The sequence below is a fragment of the Streptopelia decaocto genome (genome assembly GCF_964273445.1).
Source record: "Streptopelia decaocto genome assembly, chromosome: 5".
In the NCBI taxonomy this organism is placed as follows: domain Eukaryota; kingdom Metazoa; phylum Chordata; class Aves; order Columbiformes; family Columbidae; genus Streptopelia; species Streptopelia decaocto.
The window spans coordinates 19662176-19690010 of NC_138659.1; the positions used below are offsets into that span (position 1 = coordinate 19662176).

At 35.9% G+C, this 27835-nt stretch overlaps 1 protein-coding gene across 5 annotated transcripts in view; it reads left to right on the plus strand.

Annotated features, from left to right (window-relative positions):
* Window positions 1-27835, plus strand: part of CAMSAP2 (calmodulin regulated spectrin associated protein family member 2) — an 83784-nt gene that overhangs the window by 39094 nt on the left and 16855 nt on the right. For 2 of the 5 annotated variants that reach the window (XM_082054802.1, XM_082054803.1), the window contains exons 3-9: window positions 3098-3259; window positions 3886-3969; window positions 9648-9680; window positions 13480-13621; window positions 16362-16501; window positions 25765-25858; window positions 26931-27024. In XM_082054802.1, the coding sequence (XP_081910928.1) occupies window positions 3098-3259; window positions 3886-3969; window positions 9648-9680; window positions 13480-13621; window positions 16362-16501; window positions 25765-25858; window positions 26931-27024 (749 nt within the window). Of the gene's footprint in view, window positions 1-3097; window positions 3260-3885; window positions 3970-6885; window positions 7011-9647; window positions 9681-13479; window positions 13622-16361; window positions 16502-25764; window positions 25859-26930; window positions 27025-27835 lie in introns of those variants that run through there. The other 3 variants (XM_082054804.1, XM_082054806.1, XM_082054805.1) reach the window with 2 other exon arrangements.

Below are 27835 nucleotides of genomic sequence, written 5' to 3' on the forward strand. Positions count from 1 at the left end.
AGTAAGCTTCTTTACTAGTTAGTTTCTGCTCTGCAATGTAGGTTCCACAGCCTTATTTTCTACTGCTAAATAGTTCAGTAAGAACCTTACGTACAGAGACTGTAAAGATTATTGAGTTAAAACTCTTGTTTTCTGTGTGGGGTGTAGCTGGGCAAGACAAAACCATATTTGTGTGTTAGAAAATACCACTAAGAATCCAGCATTTTGAGTTTATTTGAGGTTTAATATATATTTTGTAGTGTGCCATGTAAGACTTTAATACTTTGCACCACTGAAGTGAAATGGTCAAAAAATGAAAAGAGTTTTTTAAATCGGCTGAAGCTGAATCTCTGCATAACAAGTTTTGTGATAAAACAGTATTACTTCATGTGGTGTTTGCTGCTGGCTGTGTTGATCATGGTTGGTTCGTTTGTCTAGTATTTCTCTAATAGTTTTCTGTTTTACTCTATGTAATTTAATATGGTACTGATTTTTAGAAATTATTAAAAAAAATAAATGGTGTTTTGTTTTGGTTTTGGTTTTTTGTTTTTTTTTTTTGTTTGTTTTAGTAAGTGTCCTCATTCAAATGTGCCTTGTGGCAGTTCTGGATGTGAGATGTATGTGATGGCATGAAATCCTGCCAGGGTTTTTTTTTGTGCTGTGTGTCAGAACGCTGACACAGTGGAGGAAATAGCAGCGTTGAGAGTCCCATCTCAGTGTACCTGTCAGTAGCTCCTGGGAGTTCCCTCAGACATTGTGTTCCAGGGCTGGCCAGGGCAAGGAGACTTTGCAGAGCAGCTGATCCTGGTTTCTGCCCAGCTCAGAACATGATCTGTATTTCTCCCTCATATATGAAATGTTGCTTTCTTGTGTCATAATTCAGTCATAATTGTGGATCTGACCAGTGAAAGTGATCTCTCCCTCTTGCTTTTTTAGCTGTGCCTAAAATGTGCTGTTCAGTGAGAGATGTACAGGAAATGGAACTTGATTTACTATCAGTAGAACTTCTAAATTTTTTTTTTTGAGAACTTCAGCAGTTATGCTGATAAACTCTCTATTTTGAACAGTAGGCTACTATTTTTGTAGTGCAGCTTTAAATTTAATCTTATTGAGTATAGTGAATTAAAAGATGTAAAAGATTGTAGCTTGTCTGGCTCCTTCCCGAATACACAGAAGAAAAGCAGTACAGCTATATGTGGAATTAAATAGTTTTCTCCTTCTGTACCTCCAAAAAAAAAAAAACAAAAAACGCACCACCCAAAACAAAATCACCACCATTTTAGATGTAAGTTACCTTAAGTACTCATTTAGTTGCTTGCAGTTTTCTGGGGGAAAAGTCCATAGGTGTTAATAGTTTTAAATATTTTTATTAGTAAATAAATTATTTATAAAATAAAGTTTGATTTTGCTAAGTGGGAAAAATGGCAATTTTCTAGTTTTTCTCAGGATAATAGGTGCAAGTGGACTCCAATTCTTATTTTTACAATTTACTATTTTAAAAAAAACCTCCTCTTACAAACAAAACCATTTTCTTGCTATTTTAATACCTCTGTTTCATTTTCTGGGGAGGTTCTGGAAATGGCACAGGATTTTAACCCAGGTGCCATTGAGGCTGGGCAACAAAGATGCAGCAAGGAAAGACCATGAGAGCAATGACCCCTGGATGTCAGAGACAATCCAAGTCTTCCCTCCTTCCTTCCTTCCCGTTTGGCACTTGCTAAACTGCCCTTCTGCAACCGGAGCTGGACACTCCGTAGAGCCGCATGGCTGCCTATGGCTGACCCAGGCTCTGCAATCCCTCGCAAGGTTTTTGGGAACATTTTTGTGAATGTCTTCAGTAGATAAAGTATAGTTTGCCTTTTTTTTTGGTCAAAGGAACTTAATGGCATTTTAAAAAAGGGTGTGTGCTGCTGACTGCTTCTGAGGCCAGCATCATCACCTTCAGCCATGATAAAAACACTAAGGGCAGCACAAATTCTGGATCTTTTTTTTTGTCTTTTTCCTGCAGTAAATGATGTGGAAGTACTACATTAACTCTAATGGTTAGACAGAGTATTGCTGTGTGACTCATGTTCACTTCTGTTGCCATGGCTGTTACAGCTACATTGTGAGATGTTTATATGAATATTTTTTATAGAACGGAAGTGATGGTGTTAACAAGTGTTTGGGATTTTTTATCATGAGCCGTGTATAAAGGTGATGTTTTTAAAAATACTGTCTTAAGTAATTGTTCATGTTCATGGGAAATGTTGCTTAATGCTTAAAAAGCTGTTGCTGTTCTTATCATGAAGCAGAAACAAGTCTGTTTAGCTGTAGGCACTGCCTCTACAAACCACCATCTATTCAGTCACAACAATCTAATGTAAATCCTGGTCGTCATCCTCTTTTTGTTGTTTTTAATTATTACAAACTGAAATAGCCATTGTCTTTCAATATATAATGACACTAGGAGAAACATACCTCCTTTTTTAACAGAAGCTGTATTTTATTTACCAATATATGCTTATTTTAAACCTAGATGTGCATATGTAGCTGCATCTGCATAATATAATAAGTTTACTAGAAGAAAAGTATTTTCTTTTATGTTGTTTTTTTTACTTAAAGTTAGTATTATTGTGTCTTCTTCCTGGGTTATGAATTTAAAAATAGATAAGCTTCCACTTATCAATGTAGCATTTCCATGGTGATGAAGGTTGTTTACCTGGCAGTCTCAGCTTTTATTTCCAGTACAAATAACATTGATCAGACAGGGGCTTTTGTTCTCGCTAGGGTGACAAATTTAAAAGACCTCTTTAGCTCTGTAAAAAGTGATGTAATGCTTGAATCATTAAAATTGCTTACTCTTTCTATTTCTAGTTCTTTATTTTTTGGTGTTAATTTTCTTACACAAGCTATTTTAATTTGCAAGAACCATTTTTTTAAATTCATGTCCCCGTGCTTTTTATTGTGTTCTCCAATCTGTTATGTGTGTCTTTCATTCAAAAACTGACTTCTAGACAGAAAACTTGTAGCATTTACAGTTTTGATCTTTGCATATATGTGACTAAGTTCAGAAGCAATACTTAAAGTGATGTTTTTGAATTGCAGACTAATTAGGTATTGCTGCTTGTGTTTGTAGAGTGCTCACTTGGCCATGATTGATACTCTCATGATGGCATATACTGTAGAGATGATCAGCGTGGAGAAAGTGATTGCGTGCACTCAGCAGTATTCATCCTTCTTCCAAGCTACAGATCTACCATATGACATTGAGGATGCCGTCATGTTCTGGATAAACAAGGTACGAGTACTGGAAAAGCAAGCTGTGATTTTCTGTGATTCAATTAGAGATAAGTGGGTAGGTTATGTATGTATATCAAGACAGTGTCTGATACAGACTGTTCCTGCATCTGCTGTGGATGGATAATAAAAAGCAAAGTTTGCATGTTATGTGAACCTAATAAATAGGAAGTGTAGATAAAATACTATAATATGACATACATATGACATCTTAGCAGTCACTGTCACGTTGAGATGCCCTGACAGCTGCTCAAGGCTTTCTGTTGTTTTGTGTAACTTACAAACAGAATACCTTGGTTTTAAATCATTGTATTTGAATACATCTTACTTGCAGTGCTCTGCCCTCATTGCTTAATCAAATCAAGTAACCAGGATTCACTGTTAATTGCATGTGATCAAGCATAATAAGGGGCAGGTTAGTTTGTACAGCATAAAGCTAATAACTAGTGACCCCAGACTGCATCTGAAACATTGACTTTTACTGATTATGCCTCAGGGTTGTAGTCTGAAATATTTGTTGAATCTTTTCAGTTAACTTGGTGGTAGTGATTTATAGACCTTTTGGAAACAAAATTTCTATGACCGGTTTCTTAGAACAGACCACTGAATAAACTGTTTTGTCTCTAGGTCAATGAACATTTGAAAGACATAATGGAACAGGAACAAAAACTGAAAGAGCATCACAGTGCGGAATCTGCAGGAGGTCAAAAGGTAGGTATAGGAGTTAAAATATTCTGAACAAGAATAAGCATATATCTGTAAATAAAAACTACTTGCATATAATATGTATAGGTAAATATACATTTGCAAACATTGAACTTTTGAGTGCTTGTTAAAGAAAGCAAACTTTTAGTAGTCATTTTGTTAATAGTTTTGCTTCCATGAAAATATCCATTTAAATGTAACACTAATAGAGTTGTACTTTTTATTCCCAGTTGTCCCTTTAGACAAATAAATCTTTGACAGCAGGGAAATATCTGTTATATTAGTCCTAAGGAATTTATTAGATTATTAATATTTTCAAATTAATTAAAAATGTAGGCAGATCTGATGTGGAAAAGACCCATATTTTTGTTCATGATTTTAAATGTTTGTTTTCCATGTGAATCGCATGCATCTCAGAAATCTTTCGGTGGCAGCACGGGAAGCATGCTCTGGCTATGATCCAGAATACTGGTTGATGACAGGTTTCGTAATGTATACAATAAAAACCAATTATGTTTGATTCCCTTTCCTAACAGGATTTTTTTCCTTTTGTTTGTGGAGCTCAGTTAATTAAACAGCATTATACACATAGAATATGGAAGGGTAGTGTGCAGTCCCGGAGTATGTAAAATTGCTTGCTTCAGAATGAGATCATTTATCCCCTTGCGATATAATTCTTATTAGGAGATTGGTAATTGGTTTGAACACCTTTCAATCACCCTCCGCTTGAAAGCAGAGCAGGTTTCTGAGCTGCTGCAGGGCTATGATCCTGGTTCCCTTCCCACTCAGCTCTCCTGTCAGCAGCTTCCTCCTCTCAGTGCTGCTCTGAAGGAGTTGCGGGTCACCTGCATACATCACAAGTTCTGCTTCAAAAAGCAGGAGTGCAGTGAATGTTCCTGCCCTTGTGGTTTCTTTTTAAATGTATAGAATGATGAAGGCTAGTTAGTAAGTATGTGACTCAGCAAAAAAAAAGAGGTGTGACCTTGATGCATATGCATTGATATGGAAAATTTAATCTGTGTTCAGTTGTGGTAATGACATAGACGTCTGGAGAATAAGATGTCTGTGACAAGGCCATTTCTCAAATTTAGGTAAAACCAAGTAAATGGGGGATGCAGAGATAACCTATGATCCTCTGTCCTCTAGTGGTTTTTCTTTTTCCTGAAAATAATAGTAAGAATTTTTATGCGGTTTAGGTCACTTTGAAAGATGAGAATAACTTCTAAAATCCAAAGCACATTAGAGTATTAATATGGTAAACAAAAATATAGCAAAGAGAACATTATTATCAGAGCAGTGCCATAAAATTATCTGTATTTGCAAAAATTCTGTAATGTTTATTTTCACTTACATTATAGATGGCTAATTTATTACTCTGAAATATCAGCCTTTTTTTGTCATATGCTTCACAGTATTTCCTAAGTTTCCACTTAGTTTTGCTGAAGCTAATGGTGATTGCACCATAGAGTTGACTGAGATTTAGAAACAATGTAACTAAAACCTGGGTTTCTGAACTGCAGATCGTACTGCATGCCAGCTTTCCAGAGAAAACTGGAATCCAGATCCATTGGATGGATCAGTTGCAGAGTTTCTAACAGGAATTTCTGTAAAATTATGGTCTGGCTGCTGTCAGGTGTCTCCTACTATTTATTGCAGATATCCAGATGTTTTACTGTGATTATATCCATGTTTCATTAGTCCATGCATTCCTCTTTCTGTAGCACAGAATCAGTGACACATCCTGTTACTTTATGGCATTGACCCTGCCTCATATATCTGAAAGCTGTGAAATAACTGTAGCTAAATTCTTATACCGGATTTGGATATTGCAGAAATACGTATACAGTTTTTTATCTGAATACTGATTAGTGTGATTATCTTGTGGGTGTTTTTTTTGCTGTTGTTGCTTGGTTGTTTTTTCATGTCATGCTGTGCCTGGGTTTAGTTATTAGTATCAGTAGGTTTTTTTAAATTAAAAAAAGGGGGGGGGCGATCGAATTCTGCCTTTGTATTAACTAAAGTAATATTACATGATTTTCCATTTTTATGGAAAACCTACATTATATTTATATGAAGTATAGCCTTTTTTATGCTTATGTTACAGTTCAAGCTTAGTTCTCAGTATCTGAGTTCAGTTGTGTTATTTAATTTATTTGATGTTTTTAAACCTCTAACTGCTGCTTCTATTTGTTTTTTTAAACTTAACATGAAGGGAAACGGGAATGTTTCATTGTGCCTCTTTTCTATGTTCCACCATCCTTTTCAGGTTGGAGTTCTGGTTTGTAATTGAGGTTCTCCCATGTTACCAACATAGTTAGCAGTTCAAAAGGTGATGACTCCGTTTTAAAATTTAAGAAGGTTGGCAGTCTCCCTTGTGCTCTAGCCAAACATCATTGAATATTTAAGTTTCAGAGTTTCTAAGGTATGGTCAGGTTTTGAACCTCAACTAAATATAAATGAAGAATGCCTCTTCTGCTGATCTGGAGAGATGGCCAATCAAACATGGGAACAGCTTGTTATAGTCATTAGGGAAAGCTTTTCTTGAGTTTTGATTTCTGGCCAAGAAGCAGCAAAGTCATGTAACTCAAAGGGGAAACAAAGTCACTGTGTAGGATTTTTAATTATTTTATAATTTCCTACTGTGATAAACTCATAAATTTATCAATTGTGAAAAGTAATTCGGCATAATCCTTAAATCTGCTGAATTAATGCCTCACTATCTTGTTACAAATCTACGGTGAACCTTTTTGCAATGAACAGTAAATCTCTACATTCCTGAAAATTACAAGCATCATATAAATTAATAAATTATTAATATAGATTAATAAATGATGTGACTGATAAGAACTACCTATTTGCTATTTCTGGATAAAACCAGTATTAACAAGTTATGAGATTGCCTTTTTCTTTCTTCTCCTTCACTTTCTTCTGCTGCGAGCTTCCTGTAGAAGATAAGAAAAGGAAGGAGTATATATGATTTTTAGTTCCAGGTAGTTCTCTGTGGATCTTGATCAGCCGGTGATTTGTGGTAACCTCGTCTTTTTCTGGTAGAGTCTCTGCATCTTCTTTCAGAATTGGATTTTCAAGTTTTGTAGTGAATAGCTTTGATTTTCAGGCTTCCATTGATTAGTATGTGGTGAATGTATGGTTGCACTGGTTAAACCACTGATATTCAATGTAGTCAAAGCTCTCTTAAAGTTATTTTTCCATCTGTGTTTGTGATTTGGACTGAATCAGGCTTAACATATTTAAGCCAAATCAATGCAAATCCTATGAGAGGAACAAATGTAAGAGTATTCATCTGAAGACCTGAATTGTTTAAAAGTTTTTTAAAATTTAACAGTGCAACTTTTGTGTGAAGGTAAAACACTAACGCCATAGTTCCACTTTCAATTTAATGTGTCATAAATCCACACTGCTAGCAAAAGCTAACCTGCCAAGAAGAAAAGTTTGCAGCAGGATCAGATCCTTGATCCAATTAATGCAATTAATGCACAGCTGCATGAACACAAATGACGGTGCAAGGAAAGACAGCAGAAACAAGTATTTAATGAAGGGAATTGCTACATTTTTTTTGCACTGTAGGATGAATTTATACTGAGTTAAATTTATTGTAGTCATGTGTAAAACTTTCTGTTAGAGGGATTAAACAAATCTTGAAAACTGTAAGCTCTCAACTTGAGGGACTGTTCTGTTCTTCTTGTTTTGTCATTGTTTTTCTTTGGTTGGTGGTTAGGTTTTTTTGGTGGTGGTTTGCCTTTAAACATTAGGAGAAGTCAGTCAGGATTCTCTGCTCAGTTGGCTTTATAGTGACAGATTTTTAATAAGTCTCAGGGTAAAAAGGGTTGATTCCTGTTGATACAAAGCACCAATGCAACAACTATCACAAAGTGTAGTTTATAAATCTTGTAGTCTGTTTGAATTTTCAACTTGATCATCTTCTGTCTTTCAGCTTCCTGAAGTATAGTAGTAGTTGTTCCAACCATAGTTTCAGCCAAGTGGATGAATAAAAATATCTATATTGGATTGCTAGTTTTGAGTTCAGTTTGTGCTGTTACAGAACTAGTCTTTGAAACTGAAACCAATGTGTGCTTTTTTCCAAATAGTTCTTCAGCCTGTCCTTGAATAGATATTGATGGACCTTCTGAGTCCAAGTCTTAAATACACTTTGCCTTGATAAATCAAAGAATGTTCCGATCAGTGTTAAGTAGATAGGCAGCCCAGATCTGATCCCAGTCTGTTTACCTAAAACCTTTGTTTATGATGTCGTTTAGAATTCCTGATTGCAGTTGAAAATTAAGATAATTTGTTTTCAATTTCATGTACTTTTCCATACATTGACTACATTTCAATGAGGTGAAGTGAAACTGAACCCTATGGCAAGTGCTTTAGTTGGGGTGGCCACACATGAATGTGCATATCGTGGTTCATTTCTTCGGAGTACCTTTGGGATTCTTCACTTCAACAGTCCAGTTAAATGGAGAAGAATGTTGAGAATAGTCTTGTTACTAATGCACACCTTTTTGTGTACATTTTATGTACTTTTTTATATTAAAGCTTTGTTTAATTACTGCAGTTATTTTCAGGGTTTTATAGAAGCACAGTATTTTAACAACTACATAAAATAATAAGTTTCTATAGCAGTTTTTTCCATAGTAGTTTTAAAACTACAATTTCACCATTTCCAGAAAACATTTCATTTAAAAAAAAAAAAAAATTATCCTTGCACTTCAATAATTGGTTTGATTTTTTTTTTTTTTTAACTTCTACAATGACATCAATAGAGTGGTAAAGTTTTCTGTGCATATTTATAATACTGCTACACGATGGGTTTTTTTCTTAATAACAGAAGGACTAGTATAAAGAAAAATTCACTGACTTCATTGTGCTTAGGTTTAAGCTTTTAGGTCAAATTTTATATTTGTAGAACTTTAAATTTATAATTTGGTGGGGTATTTTTTGATCACATATGAGTTTAGAATTTTATGTATCAATTCTGATCATTTCTCTGCCAGTAGCCAAAACTCCATCTACATTTCAGGTCATTGCACATCATGCAGCTGATGCTAATGTGATTTGTCATTGCAAAAATATAACTGCCTGCACTTCTGGTTGTTCTGAAAACTGTCAAATGATTGTTTAAAAGTGTTGTTAAATGCTATAAACATAACTGTTTGGCTTGAAGTAACTAATGCAAACTTCACTGCAATTGGTTGTACTGTACTACAGTGTGTTTATACCCTTTTTCATTGCTTTAGCTTCTCTGCTTCCCCATATGTGCTGCTGGAGTTCATTTTGATGCTTGTGATATCATGACTTCAAGTGTCAAATGAATTCTTCAGTCAAATTGCATATGTAGGGTACAATTAGATGTGTGAAAGCATCAAGTAAAACTGCATTGATCTGAAAATCTTATCTGTTCATGTGGGAGAATTATAATGTTGATCTACAAAGACTGTAGACGTATTTCTCCAGTGTTATTGCTGCTAATTAGCTTAATATGCAGAGGTTATAGTGCACTAATCTTACCATTAAATTATAATTCACTGTTATACAAAACTGAGAATGTTAAAGAGACTTGCTTTGTAAAAGTAATTTATGAAATCTGATAAATTGTTCCTTTTTTTTTTTTTTTTCTCCTTGCTTTTTGCTTTTATTCTTTTTTCCTACTGCTTCCTCTGAAGTCTCCTAGCAAATGGTTTTGGAAACTGGTTCCTGTAAGTTCGCCCAACTGCTTCACTTTGATCAAATAGCTTATTTTGGGAATGGCTTTGTCCATGTCATGCTGGTCTAATCATTCATTTCATTTATTTCCACAAGACAATTTTATAAAAGATTGCTCTACAAAGGTGTGCATAATACAGAAGCTTATTTTACAAGGTAATTGTGCAAAATAAACATAAGATACGGTGCTGGAGGAGGAATTACTTTTCAAGCAGTCAGGCTCTCTATGGGTTTGTATAAGGCAGTGCTTTCCTCTATCATATAGTAATCCACCCCTGAAGTGCATTCAGATTGTTTATTCTACAACAGGTTTTGCTGGGAACAACACAGTCAGCTGTTCAGATGCATGCAGAATTGTGTACTTCTGGTTGGAATACCAAACTAATTCTGATCCGTCTTTCATCTGAGGATTACCAAATAACTGATCTAGCAGTCACTTGGATATTTGTTGTCACAACTAGTAAAAGACTGTTCATACATTGCAAAGAGAATTAAAAAATAACAAGGCAGTTGCACATAAGTAACAGAAATTACTTAATGTCTGGAAAATCAGAGTAAAAGTACTGTCTTCAGCAGACTAATCGCTATTCAAATTCCTAACAGTTTATGCTGTATGGGCCATTTCTCTATAATGCTATCTATTACAGTTGTGATACAAATAAAGTGCTCTTCACAGTATGGTCCTTTAATTTTGTTTTGGAATTAAGGTAGCATAAGTAAATGGAGGGAATAATGCAAAAAAACAGACTGTCTGTGGTCAGAAATTTAAACACACTTAATTGTTGTGTCATTTCTACAAAATAAGGTGGCTACTTCAAAGCAGTTTCAGAATGTTTTTGTTCTATTTTTGCCTGAAGTATTAGCTTACTAATGATTCTCTTCCATTTCATAGAAATGATACTCAAATATAAAATATTCAGTCTGTTGCAAAGCTAACTCATTTGCCTGCCAGGTGTCCATAAACACCACTAGTTCAAGGTGTTTATGTTGCTTTGAGTTTGTCAGTTCAGTAGTGAAGGAGGTGAAAGCCAAGGGTTACTAGAATGAAGGCTCAGGCTGCTCTGACAGTTCAACCATCTTCTGATCTCTTCCCTTTACGCAGAGCAAGGGTTTTGGAGGGAGACAGATTTTCCTGAGCATACAGGCAGCTGAAAACTTACTTTGAGAAGTAAATTTATAACATGCTATCTACTATATGGTTAATGCATAAGAGCATTCATTATTAGTGATTAACTCAGACAGCAATTAAGACAGAGCAGCTGAGCTGCTGTAGATTCATCTGTAGCCAACCTTATTTATATGCGAGTGTCTCTACTACACCTAGACTTGTTTAAGTGGAATAAGCTCAAAGATGCTAAATTGGGCTGGTTTAGGACCTCAGAAACAAGATGCCTGTATTATCATTTACGTTTAAATTAGCAATAGAGCTTTATAATAAAAAGAGCTTCATCTTTTGCATTATTGCATCCATATTTATTAGCAAACATTGCAACTGATGAGAACAATTTCTTCAAATGGAAGTTTATTAAAAATGCAGTGTGATTAGCAATGCCTTTTATTTTTCAGCAGTGTTTCTTTTATCTTTTCAACCAAATTGAAACAGAATGCCTGTTATACCCTAGTGAACCTAGTATATCAGGTTATATAAGTTTATTTTTCCTGAAGTAGCGTGCCCGGCATACTCTACAATGAATTAAGTCCCCTTTCTAGGTCTACTTTAATGATATGACACAGTTTCCAGCATCTGCAGGCACTGTTCATAAGGCCAGTAAAGGCATCATTAAAGTGACAGACTTTTCCACAAGGTTTACTGTGTGAGATCGCTGCATTATCGATTTCAAATGTTTTTGAACACTCCATTAAAAATATGCTATTTAAAAGAATATATAGATTACACAGAGTTTGTTGGACCATGATGCTAGAGTCCATCTGTCTACTGTATCTTTTATCATATTTCATACTTTAGTTAGAATATTTCATAGGCTTAATATCAGTCATTTTGAGGGATGTAGTAACATGGTATTTGAAACCTACAGGATTTTCATTGTAGTGGGTCATTGCATTGCTGTAGAGGGGGGGAAAAAGGAAGAACTTTCACTGCAAGCATAATTGGCCTATTTCATTAGAAATAGTAGGAAGTGTTACTAACACAGGGAAAAGAATATTAATAATGCATGAAACACTAACATGATTTTCTTTGGTATTAGTGAATATTTCCCATAGCATGCAAAACCGGCATTTTCATTTTTATACAGCATACTTGGCACACAAATTCCAATACATTTCAAGTATAAAATAAAGACTAACTCTCAGGGGTTTTTTTTAAATATTAATTTGTTTAAGTATAAGTTCTCTGGGCCAAATACAAGCCCTTTTTTCCTACAGCGGATGTGTCTACTGTTGCCAGATTAGACTTCTTGGGCCAGTTAGAGGACACTGACATTCACTAGAAATAATCCTGTCTGATCCTTGTGAGAAATCCAGTGACAGTAAGTATAGCCTTCAGGGTTAGTCTGTGGTTCCACAGAATTTCTTGCCAGTAAAGCGAGCTTGAACGGTTCCCACCCCACCCTTAAAACCTCCAGCCCTGCCCACTCACTCACTGCGGGAACAGAGGAGGAGAGAAGTGTTGTAGCTGGTTCGATGCTTTGGCCATGCAGCCCCAGCGGTAGCTGCTCCAGCACAGCCAAAAGGTGGGGAGTAGGAGATGGGAGCCACCAGCTTCAGCTTTGCTGGGAAGAGGAGCCTCCACAAAGCCTTCTTGGAGTCCCTACAGGAAGCCTTCCAGTTTAGTGGGTACAGATGAGTCAAAATAGTGGAAAATAAATGGGGAAGCACTCTTGGCATCATAAGCCCTTCTGTCATATGAAAAGTAATCCTTCAGTACTGTTTTTAAAATAAGTCTTAGTAAATAATATTAACAAACTTCACTTTTTCCACTTCGATTTGTTTTCCCAAGAAGAAGTGAAAAGAAACTAAGAATGATGAATACCATTTTTTTTTTAAGCAGGGCTCCCTCCCCGCCTCCTCCCCTCCCCCCCCCCAAAAAAAAAAAAAAAAATCCAAACACGCACAAACACAAAAAACCAAACATGCACACCCATGGAAAATATATTTAGTGCAGATCAATGCTATCTTGGCATTCTGAACTAATTATTTCTTTATACACCAGGTTGTTTTTCAAAATGTTTCCGTTTATAATTAGGCCACTACATGGTCATAACACCTGACCATTAATGCTTCTCCATGTTTATGACTGCTTATAGTGGCACATGCTAGTAATAAAAATTGAGGCAGTCAAATGCAGATTTGCTTGTTTCTGAATTTGTCATTAAGACACTTATATGAATGAGATTTTGGACAAGATTCTTAGGTGTATTAACTTCCCAGAGTCATTTGACTTGTCAAGAAACTGAAGCTACACCAGCTAAGGATTTGTCTCATTGTGTTCACACATAAATAATTTCTGATTATACAACAATGAATGTTGAATGTTAATTAAGGTACATTATGTTATTTATTGCATCATGATGCACAGAGATCATCAAAACTTGGTAGTTTTGGAGCAAATGTTCAATATTAGCGTTGTAGGTTCCTTTCCTCTTAGATGTTATTTGTGCCATTCAAAGTGGGGCATAAGAGGAATGGTTTTAAGAAATCTAACACTGAGAATATTCAGCTATTTATTGAATACTGCTTTTTCACTAACAGTGTAAAACCTACAGTATGAATGTATTTCTTCATATGTTTCAGAGCCTTTGTCTCTCTAAATTTCTTCATTCTCTATTGTAGGCTCGTTACAGGAAGGAGCAGACGTTGCTTAAGCAGCTGCCCTGCATTCCACTGGTGGAGAATCTGCTGAAAGATGGCACAGATGGTTGTGCTCTCGCAGCCCTGATCCACTTTTACTGTCCAGATATCGTTAAACTGGAGGGTATGTCTAACGTGTCTTTCAGCTTGTAAACATATGTTCATAAAAGTTTAAATGTCTGCGTTTGATAATGATGTCAAGGCAAGTGCTTGAATATGACACACAAGAGGCATAATTTGAGGGTGGTGGGTTTAATATTAACTTTGTGCCTATTTACTTTTACATTTAAATAAAAGGAACCCAGGTGTCCTTCCATGTTGTGCTTACTTTCATTTTATCACTCTAATATAAACAGACTAAGATATATTATTACAGATCTGACTCTGGCAACACATTTGCCTTTGTTCTATGAAATGTGAAACCACCTGTGAAAGTTTTACTCTTGAAGCTGCATAAGTGCTTTGTTGTGAATCTGAGCCCTTAGAGATATAAAACATGGAAGAGGTTAGTCAAGCTTTGCATAGCTGCACTGCATGCCAAATATTTGCTCTGCATTCTGGGCTTTCAGTTCACCTGATAGTTACCTGTGCTGTTTATAGAGTAAACAAAAACATATAGTGTAGAATGTGTTGGTGTCATGCTGTTCTATAATGGTAATTGTGATGACGAGCAGCTTCAGCTTGTTCTTTTGCTCAGTGGCCTGGTTAAAGTCATATCTTCCTCTTGGCAACTAAGAGCCTCATGTAGTTGTAAAATGTCTTGGCAGCTAACACCCATCATTTTCTGCCTGTGTTCTGTCTGTGATACCTTTGATGTCGTGGGAACACTTACACAGAAGCACCCTGAGAAATCCAGGAATATGAACAGGGGTATAAAGCTTGTGAAGGACTGAAACCTGGAATTATTATACACAAACACTTTATAGAAAGCTTCCAGCACAGTAGGTGTTGAAGATGAAAGACACTAAGATGATGCATTCGCCATTCTTCTTCGGATTGTGAATTTTGAAAAATACAACTTTGAATTTACGTACATGTTGCAGCCAAACATATACAATTGTATGGGATTGAGGAAGAGTTAAAACTTGAGTAGTGTTGAATGGGGGTAACACCTAGTTCCGTCTTACTGTTCTAGCATGGCTGAAAATACAGACGATCTGAAAGATCTTGTATACCTTGCATGACCACATATATACTTAGCAGCAGATTCTTCCTGTAAACAAGACATGGCACATGTCAGCTTTGGAACTTTAGTTTTAACTTTCTTGTTAGATGTCCTGACATCATCTTCCAAAAAGATATATAAATGTGCATGTCTTTGTCTCAGAAGTAAATTCAAAGGTACTCTGAAGTGGCTAGAAGCACTTTAAAAAAGACTTTGCCCATATTGCGTGTATTTTAAATTACATAATTTTTGATGCATGTTAAATTTCAATGAGGTTTGGTTCTGTATTGGAACTGAGGAAGACAGGTCACAAAAATGCATATGCAAAAATGCTTGAAAATGCATTAACAAAAAAGAAAAAATATTAATCTAGAGTTCTCTGTAGTCTGAAATAGATTGTTTCTTCTCATTAAGACTTTATTTAACTTTCAAATCTAGGTTACATTCAAGAAATACAGGACTAGAAAGGACTCCCTATGTCAGTGAGTCAAGAAATTGGCCATTGTACGACATTACATAATCCCTTTCATGAATTTATTGTGTTTTGTCTTAAAACTGTCCAGCTCTTTAAAATCGATACTCTTCTTCCCCACTGTTGCAGAGCTCAATTTTTTACATGGCTTTAAATCTTATTTTCTACCCAAATGTGCTTGTAGCCTGTCCACATGCCTTTCTTCTTCCAGCAGTGCCCTTTGGCTTGAGTAGCTCCTCCTAATCTGATGTCTACCTTTTTGATATATTTCCTTTCTCTTGTTTTGCACAGGCTACTGAACCAAACCTTTTCAGTGTTCCCTTCTGAAGCAGATTTCCATTCTCATTATTATCCTCAGTAGTTTTCCTCTGCAACTAGTCCAGTTTCGGTTCATCTTTCTTGAATACAGATGGTTGTAGTTGTGCACAGATATCCAGACTTGCATCTCGTTACTGCTTTGTGCAGTGTCTCTCTGTAGCTACTGGAAGTAAATTTTGTGGTACATCATGTTTGCTTTGTTTCATGGCTGCATGATGCTGAAAGCTCACAAACATCCTTACGTTGGCTAATACACGATATCTTCCTACTCTATATCATTTTCAACCAGTGAATCACATTAGAATTGTATTAGATCCAGACACGTGACTTCATATTTTGCATTACTAAATTTAATCCCATTTTGATCAGTTTATTCAAACATTTTTTTCCATTGATCATCATCTGTATGGCGGAGATGATGAAATATGTCTGATTCCCGCAGGATGGGAATCCTTTTCCTGCCAGCATCAAAGTAGATTCCTTGTTGGAAGCAACCTTTTATCCTAAACAATTTAAAACTGGTTTGTGGGGTACTGTCATACGTTGTTGCTTTAGGCATAAAATCTGATGCATGCTCTGGAATTATATTTAATTTAATTTTGTTTTACTCAGTTCTTCCTTTTACCTGTAGCGTTACTTCTGTTTTCAGAAAAAAAATAAACCTGTCAGTAGTGAAAAAACACAATTCAGGCTTAGAAAAATGTCTGTAGATATAAAAATGCAAAGATAAAATGTAGAGTTGTCATTTAAGTTTCTGAAATAGAAAAATAAAAGCCTCCTGGGGAGAAGGGAAAAAAAAAAGTCTGGTTTTATCCATAAAATGCTCCAGAATCCAGCAAAGCAAAAAGTTGTTGTTTTTTTTTTTTCCAAATCTATAACTATATCTAATCTTCTATTCTTCCTTTTTAGATATTTGTTTGAAAGAGACAATGTCTTTGGCTGACAGCCTGTATAATCTACAACTGATTCAAGAATTTTGTCAGGAATACCTTAACCAATGTTGCCATTTCAGTCTTGAGGATATGCTCTATGCGGCTTCTTCAATAAAGGTAAAAATGAATAAATAAATACAAATGCAAGCAGCATCTGCAGGACTGTTTTGCAAATGATATTTGTAGTATTTTTTTGTTCTGCTACTATATGGCTGTATGAAAAAGCACGTTGTGTCTCTTGTGGTATAGCATGCAACACAAATTTAGCAGCACATAAAACCACCTTCTTTTGGCGGTTGTTCTGGTCATTTCAAAGTGTTTTTTAAGAAGCACTTGTGGAAGTATTTATCAAAACTTGGATTTTGTGTGAAACTATTTCACACTTTATCTTATTAATTAGTTGTTAGTTAAAGCATGTAATCTGTGATATTCCTGTTAAAATGTAATAGTGATCTGCATTAGTTTTAATTTATTAAGGCTTTCTTGAAATGACAAAATACTGAAGAGTTGTTTATGGAATTATTACGCACCCTTCTTACTCATTTCTGTGTACACAATAATTTTATGGTTTTTAACCTTAAAGCTTTTTCACTTTTGTGAAAGTGTAAACTTCTGGTTTCATTTTGGTGAAGACTCTAATGATTTTATGCCTGGACACAAGCAGGAATAGAATTCCAACAAATACAGTTGTTTTCATAAGAAATTAAGGTGTTTTTTTCAGTCATTCTAAGATACTACCCTTTCAGAAAGAAGAAAAGAAGTTTTGCTTATTCTGTCATTTGTTTAGCCTGTGTGGAAAGAGGAGGAGTGATTTAATTCTTGCCTAATTGTAACTTTAATCTTTCTTTCTTCTGTTTTTCTAAAACTTTCTTCTGTATAAAAGTTTGCTTAATATTTTTGTCGGCCTGCCTTTAGGAAATGGAATATTATTTTTTATGGAGTCTAAATAGCTGGGTCTAAATATCTAGGCCATTTCACTGCTTTTAGGACTTTTACAGCAATCTCCCAGGCTGAGTCACAGAGGTCAGAGCCTGATTTTGTTCTCTCCTGTAGGGTTAAACCCGTTTGTTTTTTCAAAGAAGTAACGAGCTGTCAGGGTGAGTGAGGGCAGTAGGGTCAGGCCCAGTAAGTCTAGACTGTGTAGCTGTGGCTGTTGTGTACTGTGTATGCAAAGTTGCACAGTGACTGCTTTCAGTCAGCTCTTGGTGGTTTTAGATTCCAGGTGCAGTAATCTACCTACCTGCTTGCAAAGCGCCTGCTGCTTTGCAGTCTCCCTTGCCTGTGGTTTCCCATCATATGGTCCTACAACCATATTCAGTGATTGTAAGTGAGACTCGTTCACTGCATTGTGATTATCTCTGCTTACAGACACATAGGATAAAGGGAATTTATTATTCTTTGGTTTAATTCATGACAACTAATGAGGCCATTTTTATAGTACTGGTTGGAATTATTTCTCAAGTTTCAATTTGAAAAATGTAACTATATTAACTATTTTGTCAATATCCCAATGTATCAGACTTTACATTTTTAAAATACTACAGACTTGATAATTTTGCTTTCTTTCTGAACACTGTTTTTAGAGGGGATTTAGATTTCTTTAAAAGACAGAGTATTTCTAGAACTGAGAAGGCCCTTTTGTGATCATGTTTTTACAAGTTGCTGTGGTGTGGATACTTATTTAGATGTAAATGCTACAAAGAAAGGCTGCCAAGTTTTTCTTCTAAAACTTGGCACGAGAACTTTGGCTAGTGCTCTAAACTGTTTTTCCAGTGTTAAGAATTAATTTGCTTTCAAAATAAATTCACAGTTAAAGGAGTTCTTTCTTAGTTTTCCAGTGCATCTGATTAGAGCAAGTTTTAATAAATGTACATATTCTCCTAAGAATTTTATTGTCACTTTGAAAAAACTTGTAAATGGATATGTTAAATATTGCCCATTGAATTAAACTGGTTTGCTGTCTCTTTTATCTCAGTCTACAATACTTAGATAGTATCGAGTTATAGGACTTATAGAAGAATGTGTCTTTGTTTCAGGATTCCTCTATTAATCAGCAAGAATTTCTGTTTTTAGGGTGACATCTACTGCACTGTAGGTAGCCCTTTGCTTTTGGTTCAGTCTGTTACATTCATAGTGGTGACAGAAAGAATAAAAAGAACGAAACTGCTCATACATTACTGGAAAAAGCCTCAAGAAAAAAATTACCTGAGTTTTTGGAATGACAATGCTGTGCCTTGTGTGGCACAGGAATTGCACTAGGTATCCTGACGTTGTGCTAGTCCTTGAGAAGGACGGGAGCAGAGCCTCTTTCTTTTAAAGTGATCAAGCACTAAGTGCATACCTCACGTTCTTTACTGGGCACACAGCACTGTCCTGTTAAGTCAGGGCAGGCTGTAGATAGTAAGTGATACGGAAGTTTAGTGCAGGACTGGACCAAGGTGGCTGTGCCCAGTTTTGGCTTTCCCATCAAAACACACAGAAACAAAGTCAGGTTAATTTAAAACTTCACTTAACAGGCATCCTGAGTATTTGATATAGGCTCTCAGATTTTGCAGCAGATGAAACTGTTGGCTTGCTTCTGTCTCAGCACAGAGGAGAAATAAGCTTTGTCTGGATTTCTAGACAGCTTTAATGTCTCATAATCAAACGAAGCTGAAAATAAGTTTTGTTGTTCCTCACCCATTTCTCCTCCTCTAAGAAAAATACATTTGTCAAGTTCTTCATAAGATGTTTACTAAGGCAGGGCTACTGATGTTAAAGAAAAAAATATTTGAATACATTCCATGGATGCTTGAGGCACCACCAAGGGACCATACTGGTTCCTGGTTGTTTTCCTTTGAGACAGGCAAGCACAAGTAGTGAGAGACTATATAAAAATAATCATAATATTTTCTGAATCCTCCCTGCGTATTAAACAAGAGGAAAGAACAGAAAATATTGCATCTCTCTCCAGTTGTGCAGATAGCTTTTTTTCCCTGATTCTCCCTCTTCCTTTCTCCTTGTAAGCTGTTTTATCCTGAGAAAGAGTTTAAAAAAAAAAAAAAAAATTCTTGTTCTTCACCTGTATTTGGGAAATTATACAGAACTGACAGAAGTGTTTTATTGTGTCTTGGCACACACATGCTCTGCTTATCCAAAGAACAAGACTGTAGAAATAAAAGGAGTTGCATGAAGTGCAGTCACAGGAAGCATGAACCACCCTGCAGAACAGTAGCAAGTTCTTTATTGCTTGGCTCAACAACTGATTAGCACTGCAGTGTAATAGTCAGTATGTGGCTTGAATAAAGGTCTTAGGAAATGTATGGTTCCTGAAAGAATGTCATCAGGGACGTGTACAGACCCTGAATAGAAAGAAAAAAAATGTATCTCACATGTTCCATTTGTCACCTGAAATTTATGTTTAAAGTATTTCTAAAAGAGGAAAAACATGGTTGTATTTGGTTATTCTCATGATATTTTCAGTTCATTCTCTGCCAGTTTATTCTAGTAGGATCATAGGGTTCAGACCTAAGAACAAGTCGTTTGGGAGCTTGACTATCAAAGAGGGTACTGATAGACAGCTTGGATCATTTGATGTTTGCCATGATTTGAGAGTTCACATAGGAACTTGGCATTGAATCAATTCACACACAGTTAATTATTGTCTTTCATATGTGTTCCTTTATCTGAGCCTTCAAAAATGTGTGTGGCGTTTGGGGTTTTTGTTGTTGGTTTTGCTTGTTTTGGTTTGTGCTGTTGTTGTTTGGTGGTGGTTTGTTTTGTTTGTTTGTTTTAAATAGTGATCCTAAACTTTTGCTGCTCTTTTTACATACATATATTGTTGTACATTCCATTTTCATTCATAGAGGACTGAGTCAGGTTGAGACAGAGACCACAACCAATATTAAGAAAACCTCTTATTAATTCAGCTGCTAGTATTGATAGAAGGAATCCGTTGTTAATAAGACATCAGTTCACACAGTGCACTCATTTGCTCACACAGCTCATACATGCGTGTGCTCAGTCATTTTTATTGGGTTGGAGGCCAACCCAGAGCCCTACCAGAAGTAAGGGGTCATACTGGCCTACCAGGGGCTTTTGGGAAGGTGTCCAGAAAGTGTGTCAAGGGGTTACTTCTCTCTTTAGAGAGAAGTAGAATGGTGTACTCTGTCTGCATAGAACAGGTCCTGCCTGTGTGGGTAGGGCTTCACAGCCTGTTGCTGACACTGCCCTGTGCAGATGTGGCCGAGTCCTGCTGTGCTGTGTGGGGACTCTTGGGGACTCAACAGAACCACAGGTCTCTGCACCTGCCTGTTTCCTGGGGGACTTTGCTGTCTCTCAGTATGGCTCCTTGCACTCTTTGCTGCTGGTGACTGCAGAGCTTGTTCACCTGAACTCATGCAGAAGTCACATTTATTTGGGATGAAAGCCTTCTGCATGTGAAATGAAGCAATCTGAGAGATGATTGCTGTCTCTTGTCTATGAAGGGTGTTCCTCTGACCTAGATGTGGGCCAGACTGTGAACTACAACTAAGCACATGGAACAGGTACCTTATTTTTACACTTAAGTTACTAACCAGAGCAGGCTCAATACTCAAATACTCAATACTCAAATGAACATTTGCATTATCAAAGGCTCAATAGGCTGGTTCTAGAACTTTTTTTATTTCCCATTGCTGAATTGAACAGAATATCTCTAAAGGGTTAACTTATATTAAAAATCTTTATTATATTTGAACATTTTGAATACTTGCACTTTCTAAGTTAATGTTGATGGTGATTTTGCAAACAATGTGAGCAGAAGCTATAATCAGCATCATGTCCTCAGAGACATGAAAAATAGAGTTCAAATATGTCACGTAGATAAATCATAGAAATGAAGGGCTACACAATGTCCACAAGTGTTGCACAGCTTTCCCTGGATTCCCATTTGGCTGGTTTAAAAGGATTTGGGATCAGGAATGAAAAGGAAGATTCTACCAGGGAACAGTTCTTCAAGAGAGAATTTCTCTCTTGAGAGGGACCAGATGTTCCTGAGTCATTATTTAGAGGGAAGCAGCGTGGTTTGCTTTCACTGAGGTTAATCGGACAGTTTTCCCTCTTCTTTTTTTTCTGCTCTGAAATAAGAGATAGTGGAGTTTTCAGCTGGAGTTGTTGTGGTAGGAGACATGACAAACCAGTAGTGCGTGGATCATAAACAGAACTGTAGCTTGACCTTCTCCAGAGAGTTGGATTTATGACATATAAACTATGGATCTGCCTTTAAGGTAACTTAACTTTCTTGGCCTGCTGAACAGCAGATTTAATGTTTATCATGCTATACATTTTTCAGTGTATTTTTATGTTCATTTTGAGCAAATGCCTGAAAGAGTCTATGGCTGCTTTTCCATTAAATTGTACTGGATTTAAACCAGATTACAAATAATTTGTATCACTTGCATATATGACCTTGTAGGCGTATGTGGATCTAAAACCTATAAATATTAGAAGGATACAATTTATTTTAAATTGCAAGAGTAGAGGTACTATTTCTGTTAAGAAATTTGATTTTTAAATTAATGGTGATTTTTAAAATTGTGGAGGGGGAATAGAGACATTAAAGAAAATAATTTATCTTTTTTGTATAAAATTTTATAAAATGAGCTAGCTTGTCTCCTTTTGATACAGAAGCAACTAATTACTTTAGGTTTTATACTCAGAATATGGGAATTTTTTTTTCTTCCAAAATATGATCTCCCAATATGTTTTACAGATTTTTATTTTTATCATACAGTACCAGAAGATGCAATAGAGAAAACGCAACCAGTAGTGCAGCTGGCTACATGCAACTGATGACTAGTCTGCAAATATCAGATAGAAAAAAATGAAATCAGAATGTTTGGCAAATCAAAGCATCTTTGAAGCTGCAAGTCTGCCATCTGCTGTTCAATGGTTTTGAGCCAGTTTGAACTGCTCGGAGCTTAGTTATTTTTTAGTACTATTAAAATCCTGTTATGCCTCTGAATATTTTTGCGTATAAGTGCAAGTGATAATCATGTGATGAGCTGTTAGAACTTTTGTCAGCTTAATCAAGGCAAAAATCTTTGGAAATAATATCTACATTCTTTCTAGCCTGGGGTCCCAGGATTCCTACAGACTCACAGTTCATTTTTCCAAAAAATTAAGTTACTGATCATCAATCTTCCCCTTTGATTATCATTATTAACAACACTTTCTGACTAAAAAGAACTTGTGAGAAAATGTGCTTTCCATCATGATGTTTCACCATCAAACTTCTAAAGCAACCTCAGTTCTGAGCAGACTATGCAGCCAACAGTTTCATATTTACTTCAGTAAATACTGCTCTGGTGATTTTTTTGGAAAAACTGTCTTGCAGTAGCTCAGGACTGCAGAGAAGATATTTTCAGAAGGAATATGCATGAAACAGTCACACTATTAAATGCAGCATCTCAACATAAACATGAGAAATTAGGATATTTAAAGTATTATTTCAGATGAAGACAAAGCTATGGTTAGAATTTTTTGTAATTCATTTTTGGTAGTAAAAAAACAACTAAAACATACAAAAGTTTGAGAGGAGGTAGGGAGAAGAGGAAAATATTAAGAGAAAAATTGTAGAAAATGTGATATATTCAGTTCTGTGATATTTAGAAATTGTAGTATTAAATCATAATTTGTCTGAGATGTACATCTGATTTTTTTTCTTCATGTATATCGCTTGCTAATGAAATCAGTGTGTGATCCCAAAATACTCTGCTGAACATTTTCACTGAATGGAAAAGATTTTGGTGTGAGTTTTTCCTCATTCAGTTCTGTTGTGCTGAATAAGCAGAGATGGGGTTTTTCCTGGTCTATTTATAGCTCGTATGTAATAACTATGGCAACATCTGGCTGATCTCTTCACCATATACGTAAGTGTATGAGCAGCTTTCAGTCTACGAGTATCCCTTTGCTGGACTAAAGGCTTATCTGCATTAGAGATACTCAGGAAAAAGAAATCTGAATTAAAAGCTTCAGAAAAATTTACTGATACAGAATTGAGGTTATGTCACTTACTAAACATTTTTGTTGTAAATTTTTGTTTATTAAAAAAAAATATATTATATGTTCTTTCCCCTAATGCTTGTGGTTTATTTCTGAAATAAAACAGGGTTTTTAGAATTTTTGTCAAACGTTTGCTCACACTCCAAGATTTGAGGTACTCATGTTTATGGCAACAAAACTAGTGCAACAGTGGAATTTGACATTTGAAGGACTGAAAACATAGTGAAGCTGTTAAAGTCTTTCATAGAAATCTTACATAGTATGGATACAATTTTGGAGTACACCCTCTGTGGGCATATGCCAGGTGTGTTTAAACACACAGTTGAACATTGAATGTGAGCAGTCTCGTATTTATGTAGTTATGCAGTGGAAAGTTTATGAGTCCATCAGAGAATACAAAGCAGTTTTCTTCTATTTCCTACTGAATCATAAAAAGCTTTGTCTTTCTGCTTAGATTTTCCTCTTCTAGCTGGTGAATTGATGACAGAAAACATCCAGACTTTGCAGCTCTGTGTGCCTGAGTCAACATGAAAAATTTTGCACTGGACAAAGTTAAAAAGAAACCATGTACCACTGGTTTTACTTTTTCAGAATTCATCTTATTTTTGTTCAAGAACCATCAGCTAAATCATTTGCTATAATCTTAGAGTTCTGTAATTTGTTAGCTCTTATCTAATTAATACTCCTTATTCTTCTAAAATCCTTTAGAAAGGAAATAACATACATGTTGATATGTATGGCTCTCTCCTGCAGAGTTATGTGAAATTGAATAAGTAAATTATTTGTAAGTTTAAACTAATTTTAAAGACCATATGCATTTATTTCAGGAGCCCAAATGCAGTTCTTAGTCTGCAGCAAGGTTTTCTGGGAGACAAAGGAAAGCATCCCAGCTAACAAAGGGCTGGAAATTAGAAAAATGTCCCATGCTCTGCTCATGAGAATGTTTCCTGTGTATAAAGATTGCTCGGCTAATATCTACAATGGCAAAGTCTATACTGAAGATCACCTTCAGCCACAGAAAATGTAGAAGTTGACTCCATTCTAAAAAAAACCAAAAATAAACAATGTTTTTTTCTACATCAGCTCTGATAGTTTTGTATTACCACAAAACTCAGGAGATATTGCTTTCCTTTAAAACTCTTGTCTGAAACAAATCGTTAAATAAATTCCCACTTTCTCTAAGATACTATTTTCACTTAATTTCATTCTCCAAGAAAAATAGAGTGTCTCATAGTTTAGTGTAGAAATGCTAATTTTCTCAAGTACAGAAATTTTTACAAGACCAATATTAAGAAAGCGTTATTTTTAAAGAAGGTCCCACAGAAATATATTTCTGGGTTTCAACGTTAGTTTATAAGCTGCAGCTGCTCTTGGTGGTGTTGTTAGTTAGCAAAAATTAAACCAGTGAGGTTGTTAATTTATATATTCCCATTTAAGCTGTACCAAATGTTAAATGAAAATAACAAAGTGGAGAAAATAACTGACATTTGAAATTATACTAGTGTTAATGGCATGAAAAAGTGATTAAGGATGCTTGGTTTTATAAGTATTGTTAGCTAGACATTGTTGGGGTTTATGTCAGAAAGACTTTATTTTAAACTGTTTTAAAAACATGTTTAATAATGGTCTCCCAATGTAACACATAAAGGGAGGTTTGTGCTGTTGTGTGGATGTGGTGAGGTGGCTGACGCGTTTGTGCACCTGCCAGGCCCAGCTCAGGCCTGGGCTCGTTGACCTCCCACACCTGCTATTTCTAGATGTGAAGCAGCTGAACCTTGTGGACGGAGCGGCTCAGGACTGTGATCTTTGGAGCTAAAACCTGCGCTGAACAAACACTGCTGCTGCTTTTTGATTTGCACTAAAGACTTGTCAATTGGGCTAGATCTTCAAATGTGGCAAAAAGCATGTGATTGACACAGAGGCCTAAGTCAGATTCCAAATTCCTACAATGAAACTAAGGGCTACCAGAGTTTTTTCACATTAAAGGGCTCTGAAAATCTTATTGCCTAGCCTTGCAAAATGATGGAATTTTCACTGCTCTTTTGAATGGAAATGGCTAATCCGTTGGGCAGGTATCCCTCTGCACCCACCACATACCTCTCTGCCATGTATAAAGACATCAGGTTCTGAGCATGTGCTTATAATGAAACATTTCAACCCAAACGGTTACCATCTGGTCAGGTTATGTGTATCATATAGTTGGTGCTGCAGCTCAGTCTTACTGATCTTACTTTCTGAGAAATCAGTAGAGAAGACAATGTAAACTGGATGAAATGCAGAGGTGTATCCCAAATAATGCTTAATCTATTTATTTGTAGGCTTGCCTTTTACCATAAACATATCTTCTTTTTTGGTAGAGCAACTACATGGTGTTCATGGCAGAATTGTTCTGGTGGTTCGAAGTGGTGAAGCCATCATTTGTACAACCTCGTGTTGTTGTGCATCCCCAAGGTAATTATATTAAGGATCAGTTTTAATATGCATGTTTTTAATGTATGTGTACAGATTGCCGTTGTGTTCACAAATACAGTGAACATTTTAGCTAACAGGATTTGGTGGCATACAACCCCCTTTAAGAAGCAGCAAAGTACTCTTTCCTCATGTTAATCTTCATCTCATAAATCATAATTAGATGTTGATATCTATTACCAAAAACTCATTTGAATTGTTGTGGTATAATCACTTGCAAATTTTCCTGACCTGAACAAGCCTAGAATCCATTTATGCCCATGCAGGGATTACAAACATAATAAGGAGCTAAGAACAGAATTTAGCCTGAAGAGCTTGTATTGCTGAGGAAATTATGCTGAGATAAAGGAGTGTAGATCTGGGGAAAGTGGACAGATAGTTAATTGTAAAATTGCTTTTTGTACCTGGGTGCAAAGGCACAGTCTTCCATCAGTAAATTCTGGAATTTAAAAATCCACCTCAGGTAGCTCTTGAGATCTGTTAATGAGTATAGAGTCATGGTAGCTTAAACATTCATACAGTAGTGCTATCAGTGGCTCTCCAAGAGCTAGGAATAGATTTTCATTGCATGGCTTTTATGCCTTTTTTCATTTATATGCTTTAAAACGCATAAAAAATTTATTTAAGTCTTTTAATCATTGCTAACTAATTTAGGATATGATAAAACTACTATTTTCTAGCTGAAAATTCAGTTGATGGGTTTGGGGAAAAAAAAAATTAGAAAAACTTATTCCAGAAGAAGAATATTTATTTTTGCTGAAAAGTTTGCTTGCTTTTGATTTTGTGGTGCTTTTTCAGGTTTTTTGTTTTATTATTTCTTTCCTTCCCTAGTTATTTTTGTCATTCTCCATTCCTTTAATTAGAGCCCATATGGGAACTTTGGAAGAGGTAAAGCTGAAAGGAAGTAACTGGGTTTTAATCTAAATAAGGAAACCAATGAAAAATTTTTAAGTTGTTGGAAATAATTATTTCAGGTTATTTCAGACAGCTTTTCTACTATGGATTTTAATTGAATACTAAACTGTAATAACTAGAGTTTTGTTCTTCCTGGCAGCTGAACCCACAAAAGATACAGCTTCTGCTCACAGCTTGAATGCTAACAGAAGAAATTATGTGGATGGCCCATCTGGTTCTGACTTCGGAGCCAGGTAATGTCAGAGAATCACTAGTACTGTTTCACAATCTTCTCCTTCCCATTAAAAAACAAACAGTCTTTTATTTCATTTTGTTGCCTTTTTGTAATGCTCAAGGATCGAGTCACCCAATATAATCTGTAGAATTTGGTGGAAGATCCCGTAGTTTCGCTGTTTCCCCGCTGCCCCGTGGGTGGCAGGCAGCATGTTCACGTTTGCACTCTTGGTGTTTGCAGCTCGGCCAGCGCGCTGCTGTCTCACCAGTTTCCAAAACAACCCTTACCATTCCGCAGGGAAGTGTCACACAGCCTCCTTGTCCTCCTCAGCTTCACCAGGGGCTGCTGACCAAGTCTGCTCTGAGCGAGCTATTTTGCTGGAATTCACAACCAATTTTCAAAAATGGTAAAGGAAGTAAACTAAGATAACAGCAAGAAAACCACTGAGTGGGCATTTTAATTTGGTCTGATTATGTTACTTAAGTACCACGAAGGTCAAATAGATAAAAATAAATACTTACAATGAACTTCCCAAGTCTTGCGAGCATCAAGAATGAAAAGCTAACTGCTTATTAAATATGTTCTGCATTATTTCTATTTTTTGTAAATACATGTGAAACTTTATTTTTAATATTAATGCTACAGGTTTGGAAGCGATATAAAGTGTCCTGTTTCCCCTGTTTGATAAGAGGCAGAAATTGCATGTTAGGCCTTCTTTTTAATCTTTTAACAGGGAAAAGAAAGCCTTCCAGTGATGTGGTGTGAACAGAGTGGATGAGGAGTAGCATTGCATTATATTTTATATTTGGGGGCAAAGGTTTACTCGTTGT